The 22524-nt window shown below is 38.2% G+C and overlaps 1 protein-coding gene across 2 annotated transcripts in view; it reads right to left on the bottom strand.

Moving 5' to 3' along the window:
* The window catches only part of CA10 (carbonic anhydrase 10), a 209863-nt gene that overhangs the window by 165824 nt on the left and 21515 nt on the right, over positions 1–22524 (bottom strand). For both annotated transcript variants that reach the window (XM_056326431.1, XM_056326432.1), the window contains exon 4: positions 5064–5138. In XM_056326431.1, coding sequence (XP_056182406.1) covers positions 5064–5138 — 75 coding nt within the window. The remainder of the gene's footprint in view (positions 1–5063; positions 5139–22524) is intronic.

Raw genomic sequence — 22524 nt, 5'->3', positions numbered from 1 at the left:
ATATATTGCTTTCTAAAAGAAAAACTGCTATTATTGTTCCAACAAATAATTACATATGGCTGGTTAATTCTTCACCAGACTGAATGATTTTGAAGAGTGTGTGGAGACTGTTTAAAACCCTGCTATAGCTCAGACAGCACCACTGTTTTCACTGACAAGAAAAATGCACCAGACAGTGAGTGATGCAGCAGCCTCCTGAAGTCCCAAAATAAGACTAGAAGAAATATTATAGTTAGTACAAAAGTAAGCAAGGCAGGAGAAGTAATCAGCAGGTTTATGGTTTGTATTATTCAGGCAGCCAAACTAAGTGATCACCCGTCTCAATGCATGAAATAGACCCCTGTGTGCTTGGAGAATGGCATAATACAAGAGCTTTGCGGAAAGTGTAAGACGCGTTTGGGTTTGAAGTTTCGTATCTCTCAGTTTCAGGCCATGGACAAAAAATTCATGGTTCTTACAGAAACCTGCCCATCAGAGGTCATTTTTGAACATGAATATAAAGAAATGTGTAGTTTAAAGGAAATCTTGAAGTGTACACAGGAGAAAATAGGGACACTTGAACTGCCTGTGTGGGCCATAAGAAAAGCACATGGTGACAGCAGGAAGTTTAAAATCAGATTTTGGCACTCGTGACCAAGACCGTCAATCAAGTTTCTTTTTCCTTGCAAACCATTACCAAATTCATGCATTTCCTCCTTGGAGGAAGTTTCTCAGTGCTTCACAGACACTGCTCATGTTGCTTTTGTCAGTGTAGCTTTGCCAGCTGGTCTATGTTAGGGCATAATCCTATCAGCATGATCCTTGCAAAAGGCAGGAGCAGCATTATCAATTTCTAGCAGTCTTTTCCCTTTTACAGTAAAATGAGTTGTGAAAGGAATGATGAACAGGGGATTTCTCATCTCAGAATCTCAGGGAAACAGAGCCTTTGATTTGGTAATCTGTAGGCCAATAATGAATCATAGTGGATGTAGATCTTTATCTGGAATTAAATTTTACAACCTTTATATAAGGAAGGAGAAGAACATTATCTGCTCCTTCAGCAAAGTTCACTCATTATTTGGTAGAGATGGATTTCCTCCTCTTAGTGAAGATTAGCACTATCACCTTGTAAAGTAACTTTAGACTTGTTAGAGTCATGAAGACAGTGTCTCCCCCAGGCAAGATACTTACACCATCGTACTAATATGCAGTCCAAAGTTTCAGTAACAGCATGGAGTTTTGACAAGTGAATTCTGTGATCACAAATTAGATTTAACCACCTTTAAATTTTATGCTTACCAAAGCCCACTTTATGACGCTATGAAAAAAACAGGAGCATTATGAAGAGAATCAATACAATCACACACACAAGAGTATCAAAGGTTATACACATCTATTTGAAGTAAAAGAAATGGTACAGAATAGTTTGAAACATTATTGCCTTTGCCACCCTGAAAAATGCTTGCGCTACTTTAATGACACAACATATTCGGTCACAGCACAACTCAGTCAAACAAAAGATGAAAAAGGCTATTGAAATGTATTTTAACTCATCATGAACTACTTTGATATTGCATACCAGAAAAAAGTCTATGTAGTGAAGTATGTAACAATATAGATTATTTGATTATTATGCAAATCACTATGCATAAAGAAAAGTATTCATTCTTCATCCTTGAACATTCCCTGAAGTTTAATTTGGAACCTAATTTGCATTCAATTAACATTTTAAAGCACTACTTACTTTCTACTTTGTTTGCCTACATGATTTAAATCGTAAGAGCAATTCTTTGCTTTTAGAAAAGGTGAGAGATGAGAGAGTGTTTTGTGCATCAGCAGTACATACACAGACCCAGCGACTGATGATGAACCTTCCTGCACTTCACAGCTCTGCACCCTCGCTTGCAAGGCTTGGCATTAAGACAGACCTGAGCCACAGTTACTGTAGGTTGAGAACCTGTCAGTCACCACTGCTCTCTCCTCTGTTGCACAGTGCAAAGGAAGTTGGGGAAGACAGTGTGATGGTTCTTGCACCTCATCTCTGCCTATATCCTCTCCTACCTGTGAGATACACATTAGCAATTGCAGGCAATTGTAAATTGGTTTACAGTGGAAAAAACCTGTCCAGATTATATTAGAAAGGGATTTAAATAATTCTTCTAAAATCTATCCCTGAGAATAGGGAGTTTAGGATTTGTGGAATGTGGTGAAGTATGGTTTGATTTTAAGAACTGCTCAAAGACAAATTTGCACAGGATCCAGAGCATTTGTTAGAACTTGACTTAAATGCATCCAAAACAGGGTATTAAGCAGAAAAACTTATGAATGACATATTCTAACCTAGGCATATTGTGATTGCTCCCAAATGCATTCTTAAGCAACTATACATGAAAGAAGTGATGGTTCGAAGAAAGACAATGACTTTGTGTTGAAGTAGGCTAAAAGTATCCACACAGTTAAAGCCGTGACAGATGAACTCTAGCAACTCATCCTGGAGTGTTTTACAATGCTATTACCCCCAATTAGTCACCTCTGTGCTGGCCATTGCTCCCCCAAGCAGCTAATGAGCTGTATTGATGTCTGTGATATAGCTTAGATGCCAGTTTTGAACTGCAGTGACAAAGTCTTGGACAAATATTCCTTTCTAATATCTTTGGGGGTGGTAACTTCCAGCCCAGGGACAGGACAAACAGCTGTGGAAAGGAAACATCTTGGCAGATGGCCACAGCTCTTTGCTTCAGTGCACCTCAGTCAGCAACTTCAGCTATAGCTCCTCAGACTGCCCTCACAGCTATCGCCTCCAAGGTGCTAATTAGCATCTCATGCAAGATCTGATATGTGACTGCTTACACTATGGATAAACTTATTATGCACTAATATATCCTTTGTGATGTGTTAGCCTGAGATGATAACCATAAAATGCATCCTTGAAATGCTTTAAATATGGTTTTCAAAGACTCCAAAATCTAGGTGCTGATGAAAAAAAATTAGTTGTTTGTTCTGTAAAAATTCATGGGATTTCTCTCTTCTGCTAAGTTTTACAGGCTGCAGAGTTGAATCTGAAAGAAACATGACAACCTGCAAGAAAGGTGCCCCCAAATTACCCTTGCTTTCTTCTTGGCTGCTTCAGTGAGCTGTTCATAACTGTCCTTCTGGACCAATTCTTGAGGATGTTGTGGTAGGTTAGCAGGACATTCAACAAGCATGAGTAATTCAGGGTTCTCTCACAAAGGAGGTGTCCCTCCACACTAAGCTAAAAGCCTTCCTTCTTGAAAGCTGAGTCATGAATGTTTTCTCCTTAATCTTCTAAGGATGTTCCCAAAGCAAATTTCTCACTGTATTAAAACCAGAATACCACAAGCATTACCTGATCACATATGTTTCTTTACATGCTGACAAATTATTTTTCTCAATAACTTTATGCGGAAATAATCAGAAAGCCTGTTAAACAAATACCTTCTACTGGGCATCTACCTGGGTTATGCAGATCAGGAAGGCTGAAATTTCTTGAAAGCAGGTGATTATGTTCTCCAGTTTTTTCCTCCACTATCAACATTAGGAACTAAATATGCGTAACAATACACTGCACTGTCTTTAACAGCCCAAACCGATCTCAAGCAAATCTGAAAAGCTACTTTATTCTACATCAATATGTAATTAAGTTCTAGGCTTGTAGATGTTGATTTTCATATGTGCTTTTCACAAGAATTTTAGTGCCAGAAACTTGTGGGTTGAAATATTTAATCTCATTTGCGCTTGTATTCCTATCAAGATAATCAGCATTTTGGATATTTTGAATAACTGTCAGATGGTAAATGCTGTCACAACAATGAAAAATATCTGATGATCGATCAAATTTAAGATTCGTGGGAATAGTTTGTACAATGGCCAAGCAGTATTTTCTAGTACATCAAAGAAATAAAGATCATGTAGCAATTTTCATGGTGCATTCATGATAGAACTTGAGGCACTATTTTAGCTTATAACATATAGCTAGTATACATAAATTAATGCATATTCATCTCAATTGCACTGAAAACATACTGAACAAAATTATCACTGAATGTTTCTGTGTATATTGAATGAAGAATGCACTGTCAAATCAGCTCTACAACTGAACAGAAAATGGAGGTTGCTGAAGTTTCCTGACTCCTAAGTGGAAACACCTAGTCAAATGGAGCAGCGAAGACCCTGCTCCAGACAGAAAGTAAGTTTGTTTGAAAGAAAGAATAATATAATATACAGAAAGGGAGCACAAAAGATCAGGTGTCAAATGTAAGTCAAAAACAAAATACAAAAATGTCAGTCAAAGAACTACTAGCGTGTCAGGCAGCTTAAATCCTGAAATGTGTTAAGAGAGATCCAGAGCTAAAAACAATCTAAGGCCTGCTCAGAGCACTTGTTACTAAAGGACTATACAGCATTAGGGGAACCAATACACATATTTTGGAGGAGTTCTGCAATACTGACCAATGCCATGCTACTGCTAGCCTGAATTTCACTTTTGCCTATCAAATTCAGCTGGTGTTGCTTATTTAGATCCTTTTAGCTGCCTATTGATTATTTACCATTTACTAAATCTTACTAAAGCCAAGTTAGGATTTAATCTTTTTTCACTCTCTATTTCTTGTTTCTAAAACAAAAATTAGTGAAACTGGCATGTTAGGTTCATGTTTCAATTAGGTTCCTTTCCTAATATACTCTTTGCAGAAATGGGATTATCTAGAAGTGCTGCATCAGAGAAGTAAATTAATCCAGTTAACAATCCTGCTTTTGAGTCCTCCCTTTATCTTTCCTATACACAGAACATATATTCACAAAGTAGCATCATATTAGTTTTACTGACAGAAACCAGGAATGTCATCAAAGCGATTTCTTTCCTGGAAAACAGCCATGGTCTTTGGATGATGTATTGACAAAAACCTTTATACACTTCACTAGAATATGATGTTGAGTACTTGTGCACTTCAAATCTTTGCAATGGATAAAAAACCATAAACCCCAAAAATCTCCCCCAAACCCAACTAGATTTAATTTCAGTGAAAAAATATTTAATAAAACTAAGTTTTTAAAATTACGCTTACCTGGAACAAAGCTTCCCTGGACCACCTCCTTATAAGCCCACCAGCCTTCATGGATTTTTGGTGAATTTTGTTGAGCTAGAAAGAAATAATAAAAGAAACCATAAAATTAAGGCAAGGCACAGGAAATATTTAATTATATAAACTTTGGAAACTCTAAACAGGGTATCAAGTCCTACAGAAGAGCTATTCCTCAAGTTCCCAAGTAATGTTTGTTCAATTTATTGAATTATGCTACACATCTATCCTAGAGGACGTTGTCCCTGTTTCTCATACAGTTAAACATGTTTGCCTTCTGAAGAACTGATCACTGAACTTAAAAATTCAGGTGGAAAATGAGGATCTACAGCACTACTGATGGTTTCTGTGCCACCCACAAATTCAGTACAGGATAAAAATGCGGAGAAAAAGAGCATGCTCATATACAGTAGCCAATAACTGAGTCCAAGTTGGTGGACTGAAAAGTAGTTCCTCCCCTTCTCTTCCAAAGCTCTCCAATAATCTCTCATTTTCAATGGAAAGAAGTGACAGAGTGATCCACAGGCAATAGCTGTGTCTTTAACTGCTTCTCCTCTCATCCCATATGCTCCGAGTTCCAAAACCATAACAGAAAGGCACAGCCCATAGCTTCACAGATATTCTATTATGCTAGAATACTAAGGCAGAAATGTAAGTTTTTTTCTGGTATCTTCTCTGTCTGCAGCGTAGCACTCACTACTTATGCCTCACCACAGTCATCCTGGTAGCCAGGCAAGATACTTGCTTCTGTTACACGTAAGTGACATGCAGCTCCCATAGAGTTGCATTTGATACCAAAGTGCAGTTACACAATGCAAGGTTTCTTTGGCCAGTATTCTGAAGGCTGCAACAATAAGTCTTTGCTTTGGGTAAGGTTTGGCCCTGATGAGATTTGCCCGTGATGTTGCTTAAATGACTTTACATTCCTGAAAAGCCAAGAGCAGAAAGGTCTTGATCAGTCAGTTTGCTACTCATAGGGTCGTTACTTTTCTTTGTCTTGGAGGAAATCAGAACTGGAGCAAATTTTGTGGTCAAAATGTAAAATCTCTGTTAATCTGAAATACTTTCAAAGGGCATACAGACACACAGCAAGACAAATGTGCTCCATAAGATAGCTGATATGCAAATATGTTCTGCCTTCACTTGTATTTTGCTTGATGTTTTCATATTTAGAACAACTCTCACTGAGCTACAGAAGGCTCAGCTACCTTGTGTATCATTTAACTTAAATTCTGGGTTGGTTTTGTTTTTTAAGATACTTTCAGTCTCTTCCAGTAGGTCCAAGAATATTTTAACATAAATATGCAGCTACAGAAGATGCTGGATTTAGCAGCTTTCTGTTGCCATTTCATTGCTAGATCACATATATACAAAAGACACAATTACCCTGGGAAAAGTTCCAGCAATATAATAAAAATTGTTGTCATTAAAAATTACAAAGAGGATGCGACATTCAGACTAAAAAAGATACAAGATGAGGACCATTACATACTGTTCTATCAGTTGCAAAACAATATTTATGATTTAACTGACTGTAAATTTCAGAAACAAAAGAAAAGCTATAGTTAATTAAATGGACTGACAGAAGGACCAACACTCTGCTTTACCAGAAATCCAGACACACTAGTGGAACGGTGTATGTGCGGATGCAGATTTCTCTTTGCAGTATTGATGCTCATTCCATTAATTGAATGGTGACTTCATTTTCAGGTTTAACTGAAAGGACTAGTCCACTGTGCACTCTTTACAGTTTGCAGATGACATTATCTTCATTTGTTTAGCTTTTTTATCATTGCCTAGAGCACTCAAACTGTGTATGGCTTTGTTGTGCTGGACTGCACTATACAAACATTTGGAAAATGGCAAATCCCAACCCACAATCAAAATATCTGAGTAGCAAAATATTCAAATCAAGTCTGAACTGCAGTTTTTTGGATCTCAGCACTGGTTTACGCAGGTTGCTTTTATGCCTCCCTGCTTTGCAACAGAAGTTCTTAAAGATTTCAGGATGCTTCAGCAATAGGAGAGGATACCAGTAAGTGAATCCCCCAAAAGCACAGCAATCATTCTTCTACTTCAAATTTCCCAGAAAATTACATTGCATTAAAGTGCATCTTGTAGTAACGTACACAGCTAAAGGTTGTTCAGCCAACCAGCGGTAGGCTGCATTTTGTAAGTGGGTGAAAAAATATTGTATGTAGATAGAGACAAGTTAAGAAGATTTCAGGGAGTATGGCTATTATTAAATGCAACTGCTTACTGTCAGCATTCATAGAAACATATACAATCAAAACATGTTTTGCTTTTGCCCACTCTGTGGCCAATCTAAATGACACATGCCAGGTCCAGAAGAAAAATGTAATCTATTATTCAGAGTCTAAATTAAACCAAAATCAAAATATGCTGGCTCTGCAAGCTCTGCTTCAGTGTGTTGCCTCAACACTTAGTAAAGCTAATTCCAAAAGGAATATCAGGAAAACTAAGATTTTGTCATATTTTTTCAAATCTGCTGCATTCGTATGGAACAGACTGCATGAGATGAGCAAGAAATTAGATTATCAAAGCTTTGTACTTAATAATTGGATGCCTGTGCAATTGCTTCAGCTGTCAGAGAAGAGCATGACCTGGCATTATTTTGCACATTCCACAGATATCAGATTCTTATCTCTTCAATACACATGAAAATGAAACACATAAAAAGGAATACAATAAGCAAAATAAGATGTACTATGGCCATATAAAATATCTAAGATAGGGCAAGAGCAATTCTGGGAGTACTGCTGATTTACAGAAAACTGAGGCCACTGAGGAAATGAAGAGGAAAGGCAGGTGGTTGTTGTGAGAGAGCAGCTAGGGAGACAGGCCCCAGTGCCACACTCTTTCTTGAACCCTGAAACCTTAGTGGGTTTTACCAGTACAGGCAGAACATCCTGCAAAATAGTGCACACAGAGTGACTGAACACAGATTTCCACTCTGTTGTACATATGAAATCTAGCTTTGTGCCAAAGATTTACTCTGATGGATCCTACAGGGACTTTGCTTAGAAAGGAAAAAGAATTATAAAGCTCTCATTTCTCTGAATGCAGAAGGAAGAGGTCTGGTAAGGCCAGGGAGGAAAATTTGTCTTCCAAAAACTTCTCCTGAACTATTATTCCAATCTATGTTATGACGTGGGCAAGAGGTCTTACTAAAGGAGAAAAAGGATTTCTCTATTTTTGAACCATAATCAGACCTGTACCTGGATTAGTAACGGAAGAAGGAAGTATAAAATTAGAAAGAACAGACATACGGACAATCCTTGCTGGGAATCCTATCTGGGACACTTACACCTGATGCACATGCAACACAGGGTCTCTACAATTGGTTTATCAATGCCCATCTGACAGAATGGCACTGTGCCTGGGTAAACAGGTTCAACCTTATGGCCAGGAATTGTTGCCAAGGAAAAGGACTCTTCATATGTGCCACCTCATCACACTGAAAATAGCAAAATTCTCTCAGCATCCTTCTTATTTCGGTTAAACTACTGTACCTCTAATTGAAATTCTGCCGCTTGAGGATCACAAAAAGAAATGTGTGCTTGCTGTGTGGATTTGGATACTCCTATATTCCCACCAGAACACTGCAGCTCCTTTTTTTGGCATGACATGACACATAAGATACTGAGGAGACAAAAGGTCTAGAAAGCAATTCTGTATTCCTAAAGAGGGTTAAATATCTTTAAAATAAATATGTAAAAAATAATTTCTGATACCTCAGAGCCTTCTCTTTCACTGCTAAAAACAACCTAGGAGTAATGCCTTTTTCTTCCAAGAAACATTGCTGCTTCTGCAAGGCATCAAAATAAAGCAGGCCCATCTGAACAGACACTTTGCTGTTAGGAGCAGGTAACCTGCACAATTAGCTCTGCAACAGCAATTTTTAGCATCAGCACTGTATTCTGTCATTAGTAGGGACAGTCCAAAATGCCACACTTGTCCAAAGTGCTAGAGGATATTGAATGACCTCTATTTGCTACAGGGTTCTTCCCCTCGGTACTGAAATCACTAGTATCTGAGATTAGTAGCTCTGCTGATATAACACCATTATGTCAGATCTCTTTCAATGCAGCTGCTGTAGAGGAGACAGGATATTTATTTGGAGCTGATATGACATGTGTTGCTTTCATTTTGTCAGATTATTGTAGGTATGTCTCATTGTGTAGCATAAAATTACAGGCCAAGTTCTGCACAGTTGCGCATTTTTGTTTCCTAGTGACTCTTCACGTATAGAGAAACAGCACTGCAGAGGATCATTAAAATGTAGAGCGAATGCAAACAGCAAAAGGTGCCAATGCCCCATAAAGTCAGCAGTTAACTATATCTAGCTTAGAGGTTAAAACGAGTAACCTTATGTTTCAAAGGGAAGCTGCTGCTCAGTCAGTAGAACTATTTTAAAATCATTAGATAACACTGTATCAGATAGCAGGTACCACCATGCAGATGCTGACTTATTTATATACAATCTTCAGCACAAAGAGGTCTTCATCTTGTTGGAATGCTAATGCTAACATAATATAAAATACTGTAATTAATACAAAATACCCCTCAGTGAATAGGCTTATTTGCAAGATATAGACAAGTCATTCTACAACTACTTATTTACTTTCTATACTTAAACAAAAGATATAAAGGCTTGTATCTGATGTCGTGGTTTACGTCATTCACATCGAAGCACAAGCCAAGAGTAGAACCCTGCCAGATCAGAATTCTCCATTCACTTTACTGCCATTTCACACAGATAAGAAATACTAGGCATGGACAATCAGGCTCACAGCAGTTAAGAAAAAAATCTTTTTTCATCTGAATTTTATTGATCTGAGCTCTTCTGATTGCTATATTAATCACTCTGCATGCTTATCCCTATTTAACTAATGTTCTAAGTCTTACTTGTGATAACCTGGCTAGTATTGCCTTGGCATTAAATACATGACAATGTTTTTATCACTGTTACCCCTTCTGCATAGTTACGAGATTAGAAAGAAAACCAGCTGCAACTACGAGCCATTAGTTTCATACTAAACTTAGTGCACGGCATTAATTCATTGCTAATACTTTGATATGAAACTCACATAAAAAAATGGCATGGTGTCTAGTACAAGAGAAATAAATCCTCAGATCTGCTATTACAATGGTGAACACTGAAAATTAAAGGATATATTTATAAGGCATTAGATGCTGGTGTGATCTTCACTTACATCCACCCTTTGTGTTCCACAGTCTGTTGTCTTTATAGGCCTTATCCTGGTTCTCTCCCAGCTAGCATGAGCTATTGCTTAGCTATGTAATAGTATTTGATTTTCCATTCAGAGTTCCATAGTTCACTCTGAGTAGCTTCATCACTCTTAAGGTACCTTCTTCAGTCATGGACAAGTAATCCAAGATGGCTGTGCCTTATGGCAGAAATTAAAATTAGAGGAATCTTCTTGTAGTGTTTCAGAAGAAAATTAGCCCTACAGAGAACAGTGCAGGGTGTTGTGTTTGTTTTTTTTTTTTAAAAAAAAAAAGCTGTAAAAAAAAGTTTATTCTTTTTTTGCTGAACTCCATTTCCAGAATCTTAGGGAATGTACATACTTTGTATTTATTTTAAATATCCCTAATTACTACATTTTATATGGGTATTTTGCACACTGTTAAACCCAAGGATGCCTGAACTTTGGAGGGAACACTGACTTAATCTAAAAAATCAGCTTCAAGATCTTCAGTCATACAAGTACCAGCTTTGGGCTCACACCAACAAATGCCTCAAAGCAAACGGAATACACATGTATAAAGCAAATCTGACAGCACGGGAACTAAGCAGATGCAATTAGCTAAAGATTCAGCCCTCTATAATTAATGCTCAGTTTGCTTAAAACAAGTCTGTACATAATTGCAGCTATTATTTAAGATGGTTTTCTTTTAATATAAAAAGTCTGCATAACCTAACACCACACACTTCAGGCATTATATAAAGCGTCATTTTTAAGTGAAGAGTTACAGGACAACAAAGGTTAGTCTGCTTATGAATATTGCAGCCTACATTGTATATATACGTCACCATACAATGAGGGAGGAAAAAGAAAACAAAGGATTATAAAGGGATCAATAAATGCTTTCATCGGCTATACCAGATTTTTTTTTATATAATGTTTTGCTCAGAAAACATGCAAATGCTCTTTCATTAAGTTGATACTTTCCAATTCCATAAATCCTTCTTCCATCATCCCCATGTGTAAAAGCTCTCACTGCTGCTGTGAATTCCAAACAGTATTCAACAGAAGCAAAACTGACGTGACCTGTTTTTATCACATCTGAGGGCAAAAGTAAGGCACTGTCATGGGAACTCTGCTACAGCACAGACACTTGACTACTCTGTATTTTCTATTTAACGTAATTTTTTCTTCTGGTAAGATTCCAATTAAAAACCTAGGCCAAAGGATGATATTTCATACAAGCAGATGCATATGTATGCAGCTAGTAGTGACAAACAATGTAGCGTAACATTACAACACAGCTAACCACTGCATCTACTGTCCCTGTGTAGCTGGCTTTTGAGGAGAGCCACCAAGTGTCCACAGTCACTAAATGCTGCTTGAAGAACCATAAACTAAAACGTTTACCAGTATTTAAGCCCATATTAGGATGCACAGCCTGCTCACAGCACTCTCACACGAGAACTCTGCAAGACTTCAGGAGTATCTAACAATAGCTCAGTTTGCAGGAAGTAAAAAGTGCGTATAAGGCTCAGCTCTGTTCAGCAGCGAGAAGGATCTTTTGCAGATTTTATTCTCATCCCTTTCAGTCACACGTATTTGTGAACCTTTTCAATAGGAATTTCAAATCTTAAAAGCCAAGGGACAGCCATTCTAGAGACCACTACACAGAACTGGCAGGAAGGACTGCAGAACATCAGTTCTTCTTCTGCTGTCAATCTTGCAGCTGACTGGGCACTTTCATTATCTACCTGCAAAAACAGGCTTGTAATACCAGTTATCATCCCATTGTTCAAGAAAGGGTAGAAATATAATTTGTTAACAAACTTCCTTGCTTTCTGACCTCTGAATACTATCAAAACAGTTTAAATATGCTTATGTGTACACAGGAACCATTCCCAATAGTGTTTATGAAGAACGTGAGATGAACATGCTAGGTAATGGCATGCTATGTCATGCTGTTAAAGGAAGCTGTATAAATACAAGGGTTTGGGTGCTGTGTCTGAACTTGCAATAAGCTATTTTCCCTAAAGCACATATGCCCGATCATGCAACTATTATTTAAGTTCTAACATAAATGAACAAAACCACAGGTTGTATCTAAAGCTTTTAGTCAGAAAAAGTTAAAACCATTTTTACTCACTTTTCTCTGAGCACCTAAGCACGCCGATGTAAATGATGGATTGCACTGCAGGATTAATTACTTTATGTCATCGCACTCAATTTAACATGGAACTCTGCATACTGTTCCTAACTCAATTTGTAGAATATCCAACATTCCCGTAAAGCGGCTGTCCTTTTAATGTGACCAACACATATGTACAAGAGTTAGACCACATAGCATGTTTGCCCTCTCCAAGTATTTTTTGCCTAAGGTGGCTGGAATGCTAAGGCAGTGTTACATTTAATGTTACTTGCTTCAATTTTTAAAGTAATATTTTTTGGTAATTTTTCTTCAGCAAATTTTATTTCTGAAACAACTGAGAGACAGGGAACCTCTATATAGCTCTCTGTGTTGTCTGGGAAAGATGAGCAGCTTTCCTTGATATGAAAGAATGCTTAGGGTTCTACCTACAAATTACTATCAACTAGGGAGCTGAGCAGCTTTCCTTGATATGAAAGAATGCTTAAGGTTCTACCTACAAATTACTATCAACTAGGGACATGAGCCTCTGTTTCCCCAGACCCCATACAAATCTATGGGATTCAAATTACTTTTGAAGGTGGTACAGTTCTTTTCCTCCTCTGGCACAAGAGTCAAAATTGCATCAAAGCTGAAGTACTGCAAAATATCAAAACAATTAATTACTGGAGGAGAAAAATACATAGCTGTATTGGAGCAATGAGAACATAACACTGATTGCAAGCAGTGTGGGAAATTCAGAGGGTAACCTTTCACCTCAGTCACTGATGGCATGCTTAGGGTTTCACGTATCCTAAACCACGTTAACACAATTTGGCTGTCTCAATGTTTTCCAGAGTCTCTGACAGCAGTGTCAGCACACACAAGAGCCTACTCTGTGTTGTGTTAGATGGGGTAGTTCCTCTCCAGCAAGTTGTTTAATCATGTCTAGATACAAAGTCTGAAATGTTTTATAAAATAACGCAGTAAGAAGTAAGATATCTTGTGATAAACTTCAGAATAGCTCTCGCACTGCATGCCCTCCACTCCCATTAATTTCAATGTGGTTTGGGGACACTCAGTAACTCAAAGAAATGGCCTCAATATCCTTGAGCCTTTAAAGTTCAATACATTATTAATGTTAAATTAATAGGGCTTCCTTTAAAAGGAAACCACTAAGTTCCTTCCTCAGAAGCACATATGATATTGACATCTCATCGGGTTTCTGACCCTGGCTGCTCTCTGTACTCTCTAAACAGAAAGTTACAGTCAGTAATAGTACAAACAGTTGGGGACTGTCCTGTTAGCTGCCACAGACAGACCTTTCTTTTCTTTTCCCAAATCTTTGGCTCCAGGAAACAGAAATTATTTCTCCAGCAGTCTTCCCATGAGGGAGCTGTGCCCAGAATTTAAGTATTCATCACTGCTTAGGCAAACTCAAGGGGAAAAAATAAAGGTCTTCCAATTAACCTCAAGACTAATGGCATGGCATCAATATTAGGTGCTTGATCCTACAAAATACACAGCAGCCTCAAATCCCACAGAGTTCTACAGCCGACAAAAACTTGCAGTCCACAACGTGATATGGAAATATTCTGAAGAGCTACATCATATGCAGAGAATTCATAATGCTTAAGTGATACTATCATGAGCACTTTCCACGGTCTTAATAAAGGGGCATACCTGAAAAAGAGGGAAGAAGACTGCCTTCAGTCTCCCTTGAAAACTCAGCAGAACTACCAACAGCAATCTGTACGTCTCGTACATATGTTACTCCAACTTCAGCCAACACTAAATGATGCATGTTCCTGAGGTAGGAAGAGTCATTTTCTCCTGCCTAACATACTTACATATAAATAAAAACAATTGCAACAAGCAACATGAAGTCATTCAAAAGCTAATGGCAGAGAGAAGACAAAATTATTTTAATTATACTCAATTGGATTCAGAGACCTAGATTTCTAGTCTCCTGGGGTTGGCAGTCAGGGCACTAATCCAGATCATGTCACAGCTCACTGGACTACCTAAATCCTCGGCACTTAAACCTTACGTCCTGGTGCTTTCTGAGATGACAAAGTACAAAAAATGTTTTTCTGGCCATATAATAACAACATTGCTACCATCAAGAAGAAATCTAATGTCAGTGGATAAGCCAAGATATGGATCCATTCCAGGCAGTGGCATCATGACAGAAAATTGAACCCATCACAATGTGGCTTTATTGCAATTGCTCTTTACCATTGCCACTGCAGTTTATCAGTTTCTTAGCAATAGTTGTTTCTTGGTTACTAGACATTTCTTAAGAGAATGGGGGGGAAAAACCAACTTTGTAGCTAATTTTTCTGAACTGATAAGTGACAGCTTTTCTTCCAGTAAGTAGCAGTATTTTCAGTCATGTTAACAAGATTGTGATGTATTTTTCAACAGAAAGCATTGTTTCTGACTAAATCAGATCTTGACTTGCCCAAAATAATGTTTCTACATCATGTGGATTTTCAAAAGAGCCCAGACTTTGATCTATTCCATAAACAGTACAGGGGTTTTCCTTCACTCACATTGTTGGGAAAACTGTGGAAAATAGAGTGTATTACTGGAGGCAAGAAAAAGGACTAAAGAAGGATATCTGCCTCTGAGATAGTTGGGGCAAGTTAGAGCAACTCCCAACAAAAAATGATTAAGAGTCCCCATATCCAAGCAGAGACTCTGGCCCTGCATCATAAGAAGCTATCTAAGGTTGCAAACTGTCATTATACTTACCCACTATGTCATTAATGAGCCCCAAATAATTTAATAAAATGAAGTGCACAGCTCAGAATCCTATTACTATTAAACATGATCATTGTTTATCACCAGCATTAACTTAATTTGCATAAATTTAATTAAATTTATATTAAATTAAATATTAATTAAATTTATATTAAAATAAATTAGGCAGATTAGGAAAGTAGAAAAGAAAATACAGCAGTCTTATTGACACCTCAATCCATTTATGTCCCCATAACCCAAATGATGAAGAGTCAATCCCTATGATAAAAATGGAGTACATATATTTCACTACTACCTGTTTACCCTAAGTAACAATCAATGTCAAGGTGAAAGGTTATCCAAACCTGGGAAATGTGAAGAAAAGCAGCTTTTTTTTCAGGCTTTTAAAATCACAGATGGGAAATAATTGTAGAAAAGTTGAACTGCAGTGGAGGAACTGAGGAACAGCAAGAGAGAAAAATCATTCTAGTCAGATCAGCTGTCAGGGTAAGACAAGTCAGATAAGAAAAGAATGTACTTATTCATCTCAGTTGCCAGCCATGTTGTATGATATCGATGTTCCAGTTCATTAATTACTGCTTAAATATTACAGTGATGACAGGCGTGTAAATACCTGAACATAGACCTTCTACTGATTTTTTCTGGACTATTTTCAATAGACATCCCTAAAAATTTTATTAGTTCGGAAGCGTTTTTTGTTCATCCCACTTGCCAGGTGAAGATGGGGAAGAATTTCTCCACCCCACCGCACACCCTCCCTTTATCATGCTTCCAATGTTGACAAGAGACAAATCACTCTCCATACCTCCCCCCACCATTTCTGCTTCCCTGCAGTTCTGTGGAATATCCCTCAGAGATTACTTCTATCATCCATCTGTCCATAGTTGTGTTTATCTACTGATCCTGGAAGAAGTCATACCCTTCCCCCTCTTTGGACTGATTCCTGAGACAGCAGTGCTGTTCTGGCACTCTGCTGCTATTCTGTGATTCCTATCCCAACCAACAATATTCTTGGCTAGAACTGATGCAGCTCTGTCTTCCTTGGGTGACTGCAGAGACCAGTTTATCCTTCTGCACCCTACTAAATTTCTTGGCTTCTTGGTCCTTGCAAAGGTGTCCCCTATCCGTCCTCCTCACCCACTTCTGTAGCCATTAGTCAAAAGCAGTGATATGGATATGCTTCTTTCCTCTCTCTCATTTAGTTTTCAAGTTAAGATGGAAGATATTTCACACTGGCTGTGATGCATGTACTTGCTTCATTTTGCTGTTCTAGAATTTTAATCACTTTTTAAATTATTGATGCAGAAATCCCAGGTAGAAATAAAAAAACACCTTCACTTGGGTATCTGTTATTCATAGCTTGCTCCCCCTGTCTTCTCAGAGATGAGACTTTGGACACAGATAAAAGAAAAATTTAAAAACCACCAAAGGTAAGAATTTAAAAAATGTATTTAGTTCAAGGAAACCGTATGGAGAAATATGCCATTGCAAAGATTTCATCAGGGATTTCCTAGCTTTCCTTCTTTTCATCTGTGTGGTCCTGTTTCTTCCAAGTCAAAATCCACAGAAGTTTCAGACAGTCTTTTATTCTTGCTGGAAGCAAGAGGGAAGAATATTATTTTTTTTTTTTAGTAAGGGTAAAACCAACTCAGGACTGGAAATCTAAGTTGTAGATTTTAAATGTGTATGTTCCCCTTTATCAGTCTGGCCTATCTAAAGCAGAGATATCTGATAGTTTGAAAACCAGACAGCATTGCACCTGTTACTCACATTTCTTCCGTATTTTATTCATATTTACCTCTATTCTAAAGTCTTCTAAAGGCCTACTTCTCTTCTAAATCTTTTTATTGTTCAATGTTCCATCTTTGGCCAAGACATTGACTGGAAGAATTAAAAGAAATTGTAGGAGCTGTGACAGGCCTGCCTCCTGCACCCTCTATGGGGCAGAACTTGTGGAGACAAGCTGCAGACAGGCTCGCTCCAGCAGCTTAGCCATAAAGACTAGCTGCCTGCCACTGCCGTGTGAACCCCTGAACGGGACAGCAGTACAGACAAACCTGTCCATCAGTAATACTCATTGCCTACCTCATTTAATTTATAAAAAGGCTAAACTGTTGTCCATCTCTTGGTATGTATAGATACTCAACTTAAGAACAGAACCACAGTGCAATACTACAAAGTAACATACTCCAGCAGCAGTAAGTCCAAGAGCCCCAGTATGCTAGCTTTCAAAATAACAGAAATAGAGGGAAATGTCCTTGAATTCAGGCCAATTCTGGGAAGCTTTGTTTCTTTCAGTTAAGATTCTTATTGCATTCAATTTTGATCAGTGAATGCTTCAAAGAACAATTCAGGGTAACTCTGGCAAATTCATTGCTGTGCAGCTGTCTGAAGAACACACTACACACCCTGGAGACACAGACATCCCATACCTGATTATCCACAAATAAAAGCCTGCTGAGTCTCCCACACATGCTGAGCACTGCAGATGGGAACAGAGAACAGTGGGATATGCAGACCTATAGATCTATTCCATAAATACAGCATCTAACAAAAATCACATCCTCCTCTCCTGTACCTGCCTCCTTCTCTGTATTTCAGCCTTTGCCACTTAAGCCTTTGATTTATGTATGCAGAAAGGATTGCAGGTACAGATGGAAAAGGCATGGCCAACCAGACTGCCCCCTTCAAAGCATCTGCAGCCCTGAAAGGAAACTATCAGCCACATCCTGCTGACAACTGACTTGTCATGTCCTTTACTATGGTTTGCCATACATGGCATATATATCCAAGCAGATATATATCTGCTCCTCAGCCATACTAGCTACAGTACACAGCACCAGACTAACTTGGCTCTACGGCTGCAGGATCAGACCTGGTTTGTGTCTGGGTGGTGAGGAACACAAGTAGGTAAGTAATGGGTGGAAAGGCATGCAGAAGTCAGTGACCACACTGATGGGAGGAGTCCAGCTCTGTAGGAAGTCAGTTACTTCCAGTCCTTTGATCTTCCCACTGGAACACACTGAATTTTATGCATAACATCTCAGCTATTCCATAAACTCTACATTTGAAATAACCGCCTGAGTGCTAGACAAACTAGTTAGGAGATTCAGTAGTATTTTGTTTTTTTTTAAAATGGGGAATACTGAAATTAACCTAAAGCCAACAAACCTTTGTTTGTGTCCAAAAAATATTAAGAAAGTTGGACATTAGTCTCATAGATGCTAGAATTGTCACAGTAGTAGCCAGGAGAAACTGATTGAATTCTGCATATTTTAGTTCTCCCCTTCGCATAAATGCCTGCCTAGCTCTCCATGAAAGTCTACACTAACCACCAGGGAAACCCAGTGAGGTCTGATGAATAATGCACACAAATCAAAGTCCACTATCTCCGGCTTGGTGACCATCCAATTATGCAATAAGCAATCCTACTGACTCTGTAAACTTGATTTTGAAACCCGTTAGATGCTTAGGGTCAAAACTGGATGATGGAAACTGGATGCATGGAAAGGATCTTAGACCACGGTCCTCTATCCAGATTTCAACTTCACACCAGGCCAGGTTTTCTGTGACTGGCATGCTACAATGCCAGGTTCTCACTCAGCTACACAGGGAACTAAGCTCAGTACCAGAAAATGCCAACTTAGTTTACGTTAGTCAGGCTGATCCCCACCCTGCCACACATGCTTGGACTTGATTCAGCCACATACCTAAAAGGAATCATGTGTTTTCTTAAATCCTTATGGTACTGTGTATGTGGCATCTGCTTGTTTTTTCCTCAACACAACTTTGTGCAGCAATATGTTGGTAAGACTGCTCTTTGTTTATTTTTTTTTTTGTACTTTTTGCAGCAGCAAAAAGTTGTAGAGGTCATATGCCAGAAAAAATACAAAATACAGACGATAATCTCTATTCAAGAACTTGAGAGACTCTATTATTTAGCTGGAGAACAAACAGTTTAACCATGGCTGCACCTGCTTCAAACTATTGTACTGATCTTCAGACTTTAGGCCAAATCTTTTCTGTATGTGTTTCTCTTTTGCTGTGTTTGACCATGTCCTGCATTCACCTCCTGGTTCTCTAATTCATGCATGTTTATTGTCTTCTTACTGGTATGCCACCATACATAAGGAGCTTGAGTCTTTAACTCTAAGTAATGCAAGCATTTCATGTAACTCAGGAGTTTTCTTGTACAAGACAGTATTAGTAAGATTTAACAAGACTGATGCAGCATTCTGCAGAACACAACATTTTGATAAATGATGCTCTCATAGCAGCTTACACTGGGCACATTCTAAAACATTTGAACTGACAGAAATTATTCCGATGATTTCAAACACACACTGAATATGGTTCCAGAACAAACACGAGTCTTTTGTGACCCGTCTGTATCATAGTCTTTCTTTTTGAGTAAGAATTTCTTTAACTGTGATCTTCGCAACTGCAACCCAAGGCAGATATGAAGCATGTGGTACTGGACTTGTACTATTGTTACACAGCTCAGCTGGTTCAATATGGGGCTATGCCACCACCAGGTTCACCCAATGGTGATAATAATTACTTTAAAAACACTCGCCATTTGTTCTCATCATTTTCTGCCATTAGAAAGCAGCCTGAGTGTGTGGGACATGCCAGGACATTAAACAAAACAACCACTTCCAATATTAAAGAAGTAAGAAAGGTCTGTTTACTCCCCCAGAACCAGAAGACTACTCAAGCAAAAATAATCAATTTTGGGTTCACACTTTCTTAAAATATGCTTATATGCTTCTCTTCAAAGACAATGGAATAATTCTCAATGTTTATCCTAGCAGTCGTAGCACAACATTTATTCTAACAGTCTTTGTAGGGATAACAGTAGATATGAGTTGAAAGGAGTTCTACACCATTCCCTCTCCCCCACCAGAGAAACAGCTGATAGTAAAAGAAGAAATTTTCTCTCCTTTGTGTGGTATTTAATTAATTCAATTGGAAAACTTTTTTGTGAATTTAGCGTAAGTAAAATGACACTTTGGTATGACTGGCATTTAGCAAACTTTATCTTTACCATATAAAGACATCAAAACTTTCTGTCCTTTAACTCTTTTTGCAGCTATTCTACATCAAAGAGTAAAACAAAAAAATCATGTAAGGTTTTGTGGGCCACCAAGCTACATTACTACATATTAAAACATACAAAAACTCAAAAGGCAAGGCATTCCATTTTGGAAATTTGGAATTTGGAAATAATCTGAAAGTGCTCACTAATCACTTTCCATCATACACCTTTAAAGAATTTTCAATACACAGTTATAGACTTGCCACAGATCAGAGGCTAAGTACACATTAAAATGTTAGGCATTAACCATTCTGTTGCTATTAAACACAGTGGTAGTCCACACATAACACTTGTAATTTGAGTGCCAAGGTGATCCAGAAGCTTAGCAAATTTTAACTGTCTCAAGAAGCACAATTCTGAAATCATGTCACCCCTGATCTCAAGTGCCAGTCTTTCTCTTCTCCCCTGAACAACTTTTCTTTCATTCCAAGTTTCAAAAAAATTACAAAGAAATGCTAAAGACAGACTAAGGAAAATACTGAACCCTAAATTCCAAATGCCTGCTTAAACAATAGCATCACATTCCTTCCATCTGCATTCAGCCACATTCTTGAATTTAGTGTGGCATCATGTGCACAGATGCTGTGATGAAATGGAGTTGACAGTACTAAGTGACATGAGGGTCATACACTGGCCTATTTCCTTAGGACAATTATCACCCTGAACAGGCATTTTGTATTAAAGTTCATGCTTCATCATCTAACACCCTCTACCCTTCTCCGTGGCACTGCTTCCTAAAGAAGTCAGAGTCCTGTCTGCAAACCTAGAGGCTCCATCAATTCATGTGAAGTCAGTCAGTAGAAACTAGTACAGTACTAGTCAGGTTACCGTCACAACTGTAAACAACTTCAGCCATAAATCAATTTAAGTGAGGTCAGTATCCACTTAAAATGTTAACGCAGACATTTGCATTGGGTTTAAGTAATGCAATAAAAAACTGGCATAATTTACACTATTTCAACTTTGAGTATCAACTAGCTGTAAGGTGCCCTGCTTCATATAAATCTGCATTACAAACAAGACGAGATTTGGACCTGGAAGCCTCAAGACCCTCAAGGCAGCTTTTTCATTGCTTAATAGTTTGTCTGGGCAATTATCTCTGTGAAATGCAGTGCAAAGCCCTGATATTCTGATTTGGCAGTGAGCTATGAGTCAGCCGTCTTTGACCTACCCAAAGAGGGTTCTACACACTGAGCGGCAGCATCTCTTTATTTCTGTTTAACAATGGAAAACATTTTGAGATAGCTGAGTAAAAAGTACTATAGAAATAGAAAGTACTGTTTAAATAAATGACATTTCTCTAGGCTTTGAATTAAGAACCACAGTCACTCCTAATGGATTACAACATGACATATTTTACTTACCTCCTACACATGCTTGTGTATAAAAGGCTAACATAGAAATTCTTTAATAGTCTTCCATGCATTAGAAGAGTTAGATGGTCTATGATCATCAATACACAGATTAAGAAGCACTTTAGGGGCTGGATGAAGCCAGCCACCTCATTACATATGGCCCACAGTCACATTAGCATCATCCTGTAGTAACACAACAAAGTAAGATTAATTTTAATGCTTGCTCTTTCCCTTCAGAAAGATATCAAAAGATCTGTCTGGACTTTAGGAAGGAACCCAGAGCTGCACCTAACAGTTATGTAAGATCCTAATGGTTCTTAGGTTAGATAAGCTATAGAAATTCAGGTGAGGCCAACACTTGGCAGTAGAAACTGGAGTAAAAGGAGGGGACTGGTTTTGCTTTATGCTTTCCTTAAGATGACTATTTAAGTGGTTTTTTTCCCCTCAACCTAACACTCAGGACTGCGATAAAGAGAACAGGCTGCTGCTTAGACCCTCAGTGCAGAAGAAAACCCTCAGACATTAATTTAAGACAACCAGACAGCGCCATGACCACTTCAGCCAGTCTTCCTAGCACTTCGAAGGTAAAACTATCACAGATTTTTAGCACATGATTCAAACTCCCCAAAAGTTTGGTTCCTGAAGAGGCAGTGTCCCTCTTCTATAAATGTGCACATTAATGCCAGAGTCAGAGAAAGATATTCTCTACCTTTTATTTGTCAGTTTCTAGCCCCAGTGTACAATTTTTAGAGCACTTAAACTTGCCAAGCATTTGATACATACAAAACATTTCTCCCATTGACCTGTTTTTAGCTGTAACTGCTCAGCACTTCTGCAAATCAGGCCTTGGGGGAAAGAAGAAACATACAAT

The sequence above is a fragment of the Falco biarmicus genome, chromosome 1 (genome assembly GCF_023638135.1).
Source record: "Falco biarmicus isolate bFalBia1 chromosome 1, bFalBia1.pri, whole genome shotgun sequence".
Classification (NCBI taxonomy): Eukaryota; Metazoa; Chordata; class Aves; order Falconiformes; family Falconidae; genus Falco; species Falco biarmicus.
The sequence above is the reverse complement of the archived record's forward strand: the minus strand, read 5'-3'. Positions and strand labels throughout refer to the sequence as shown.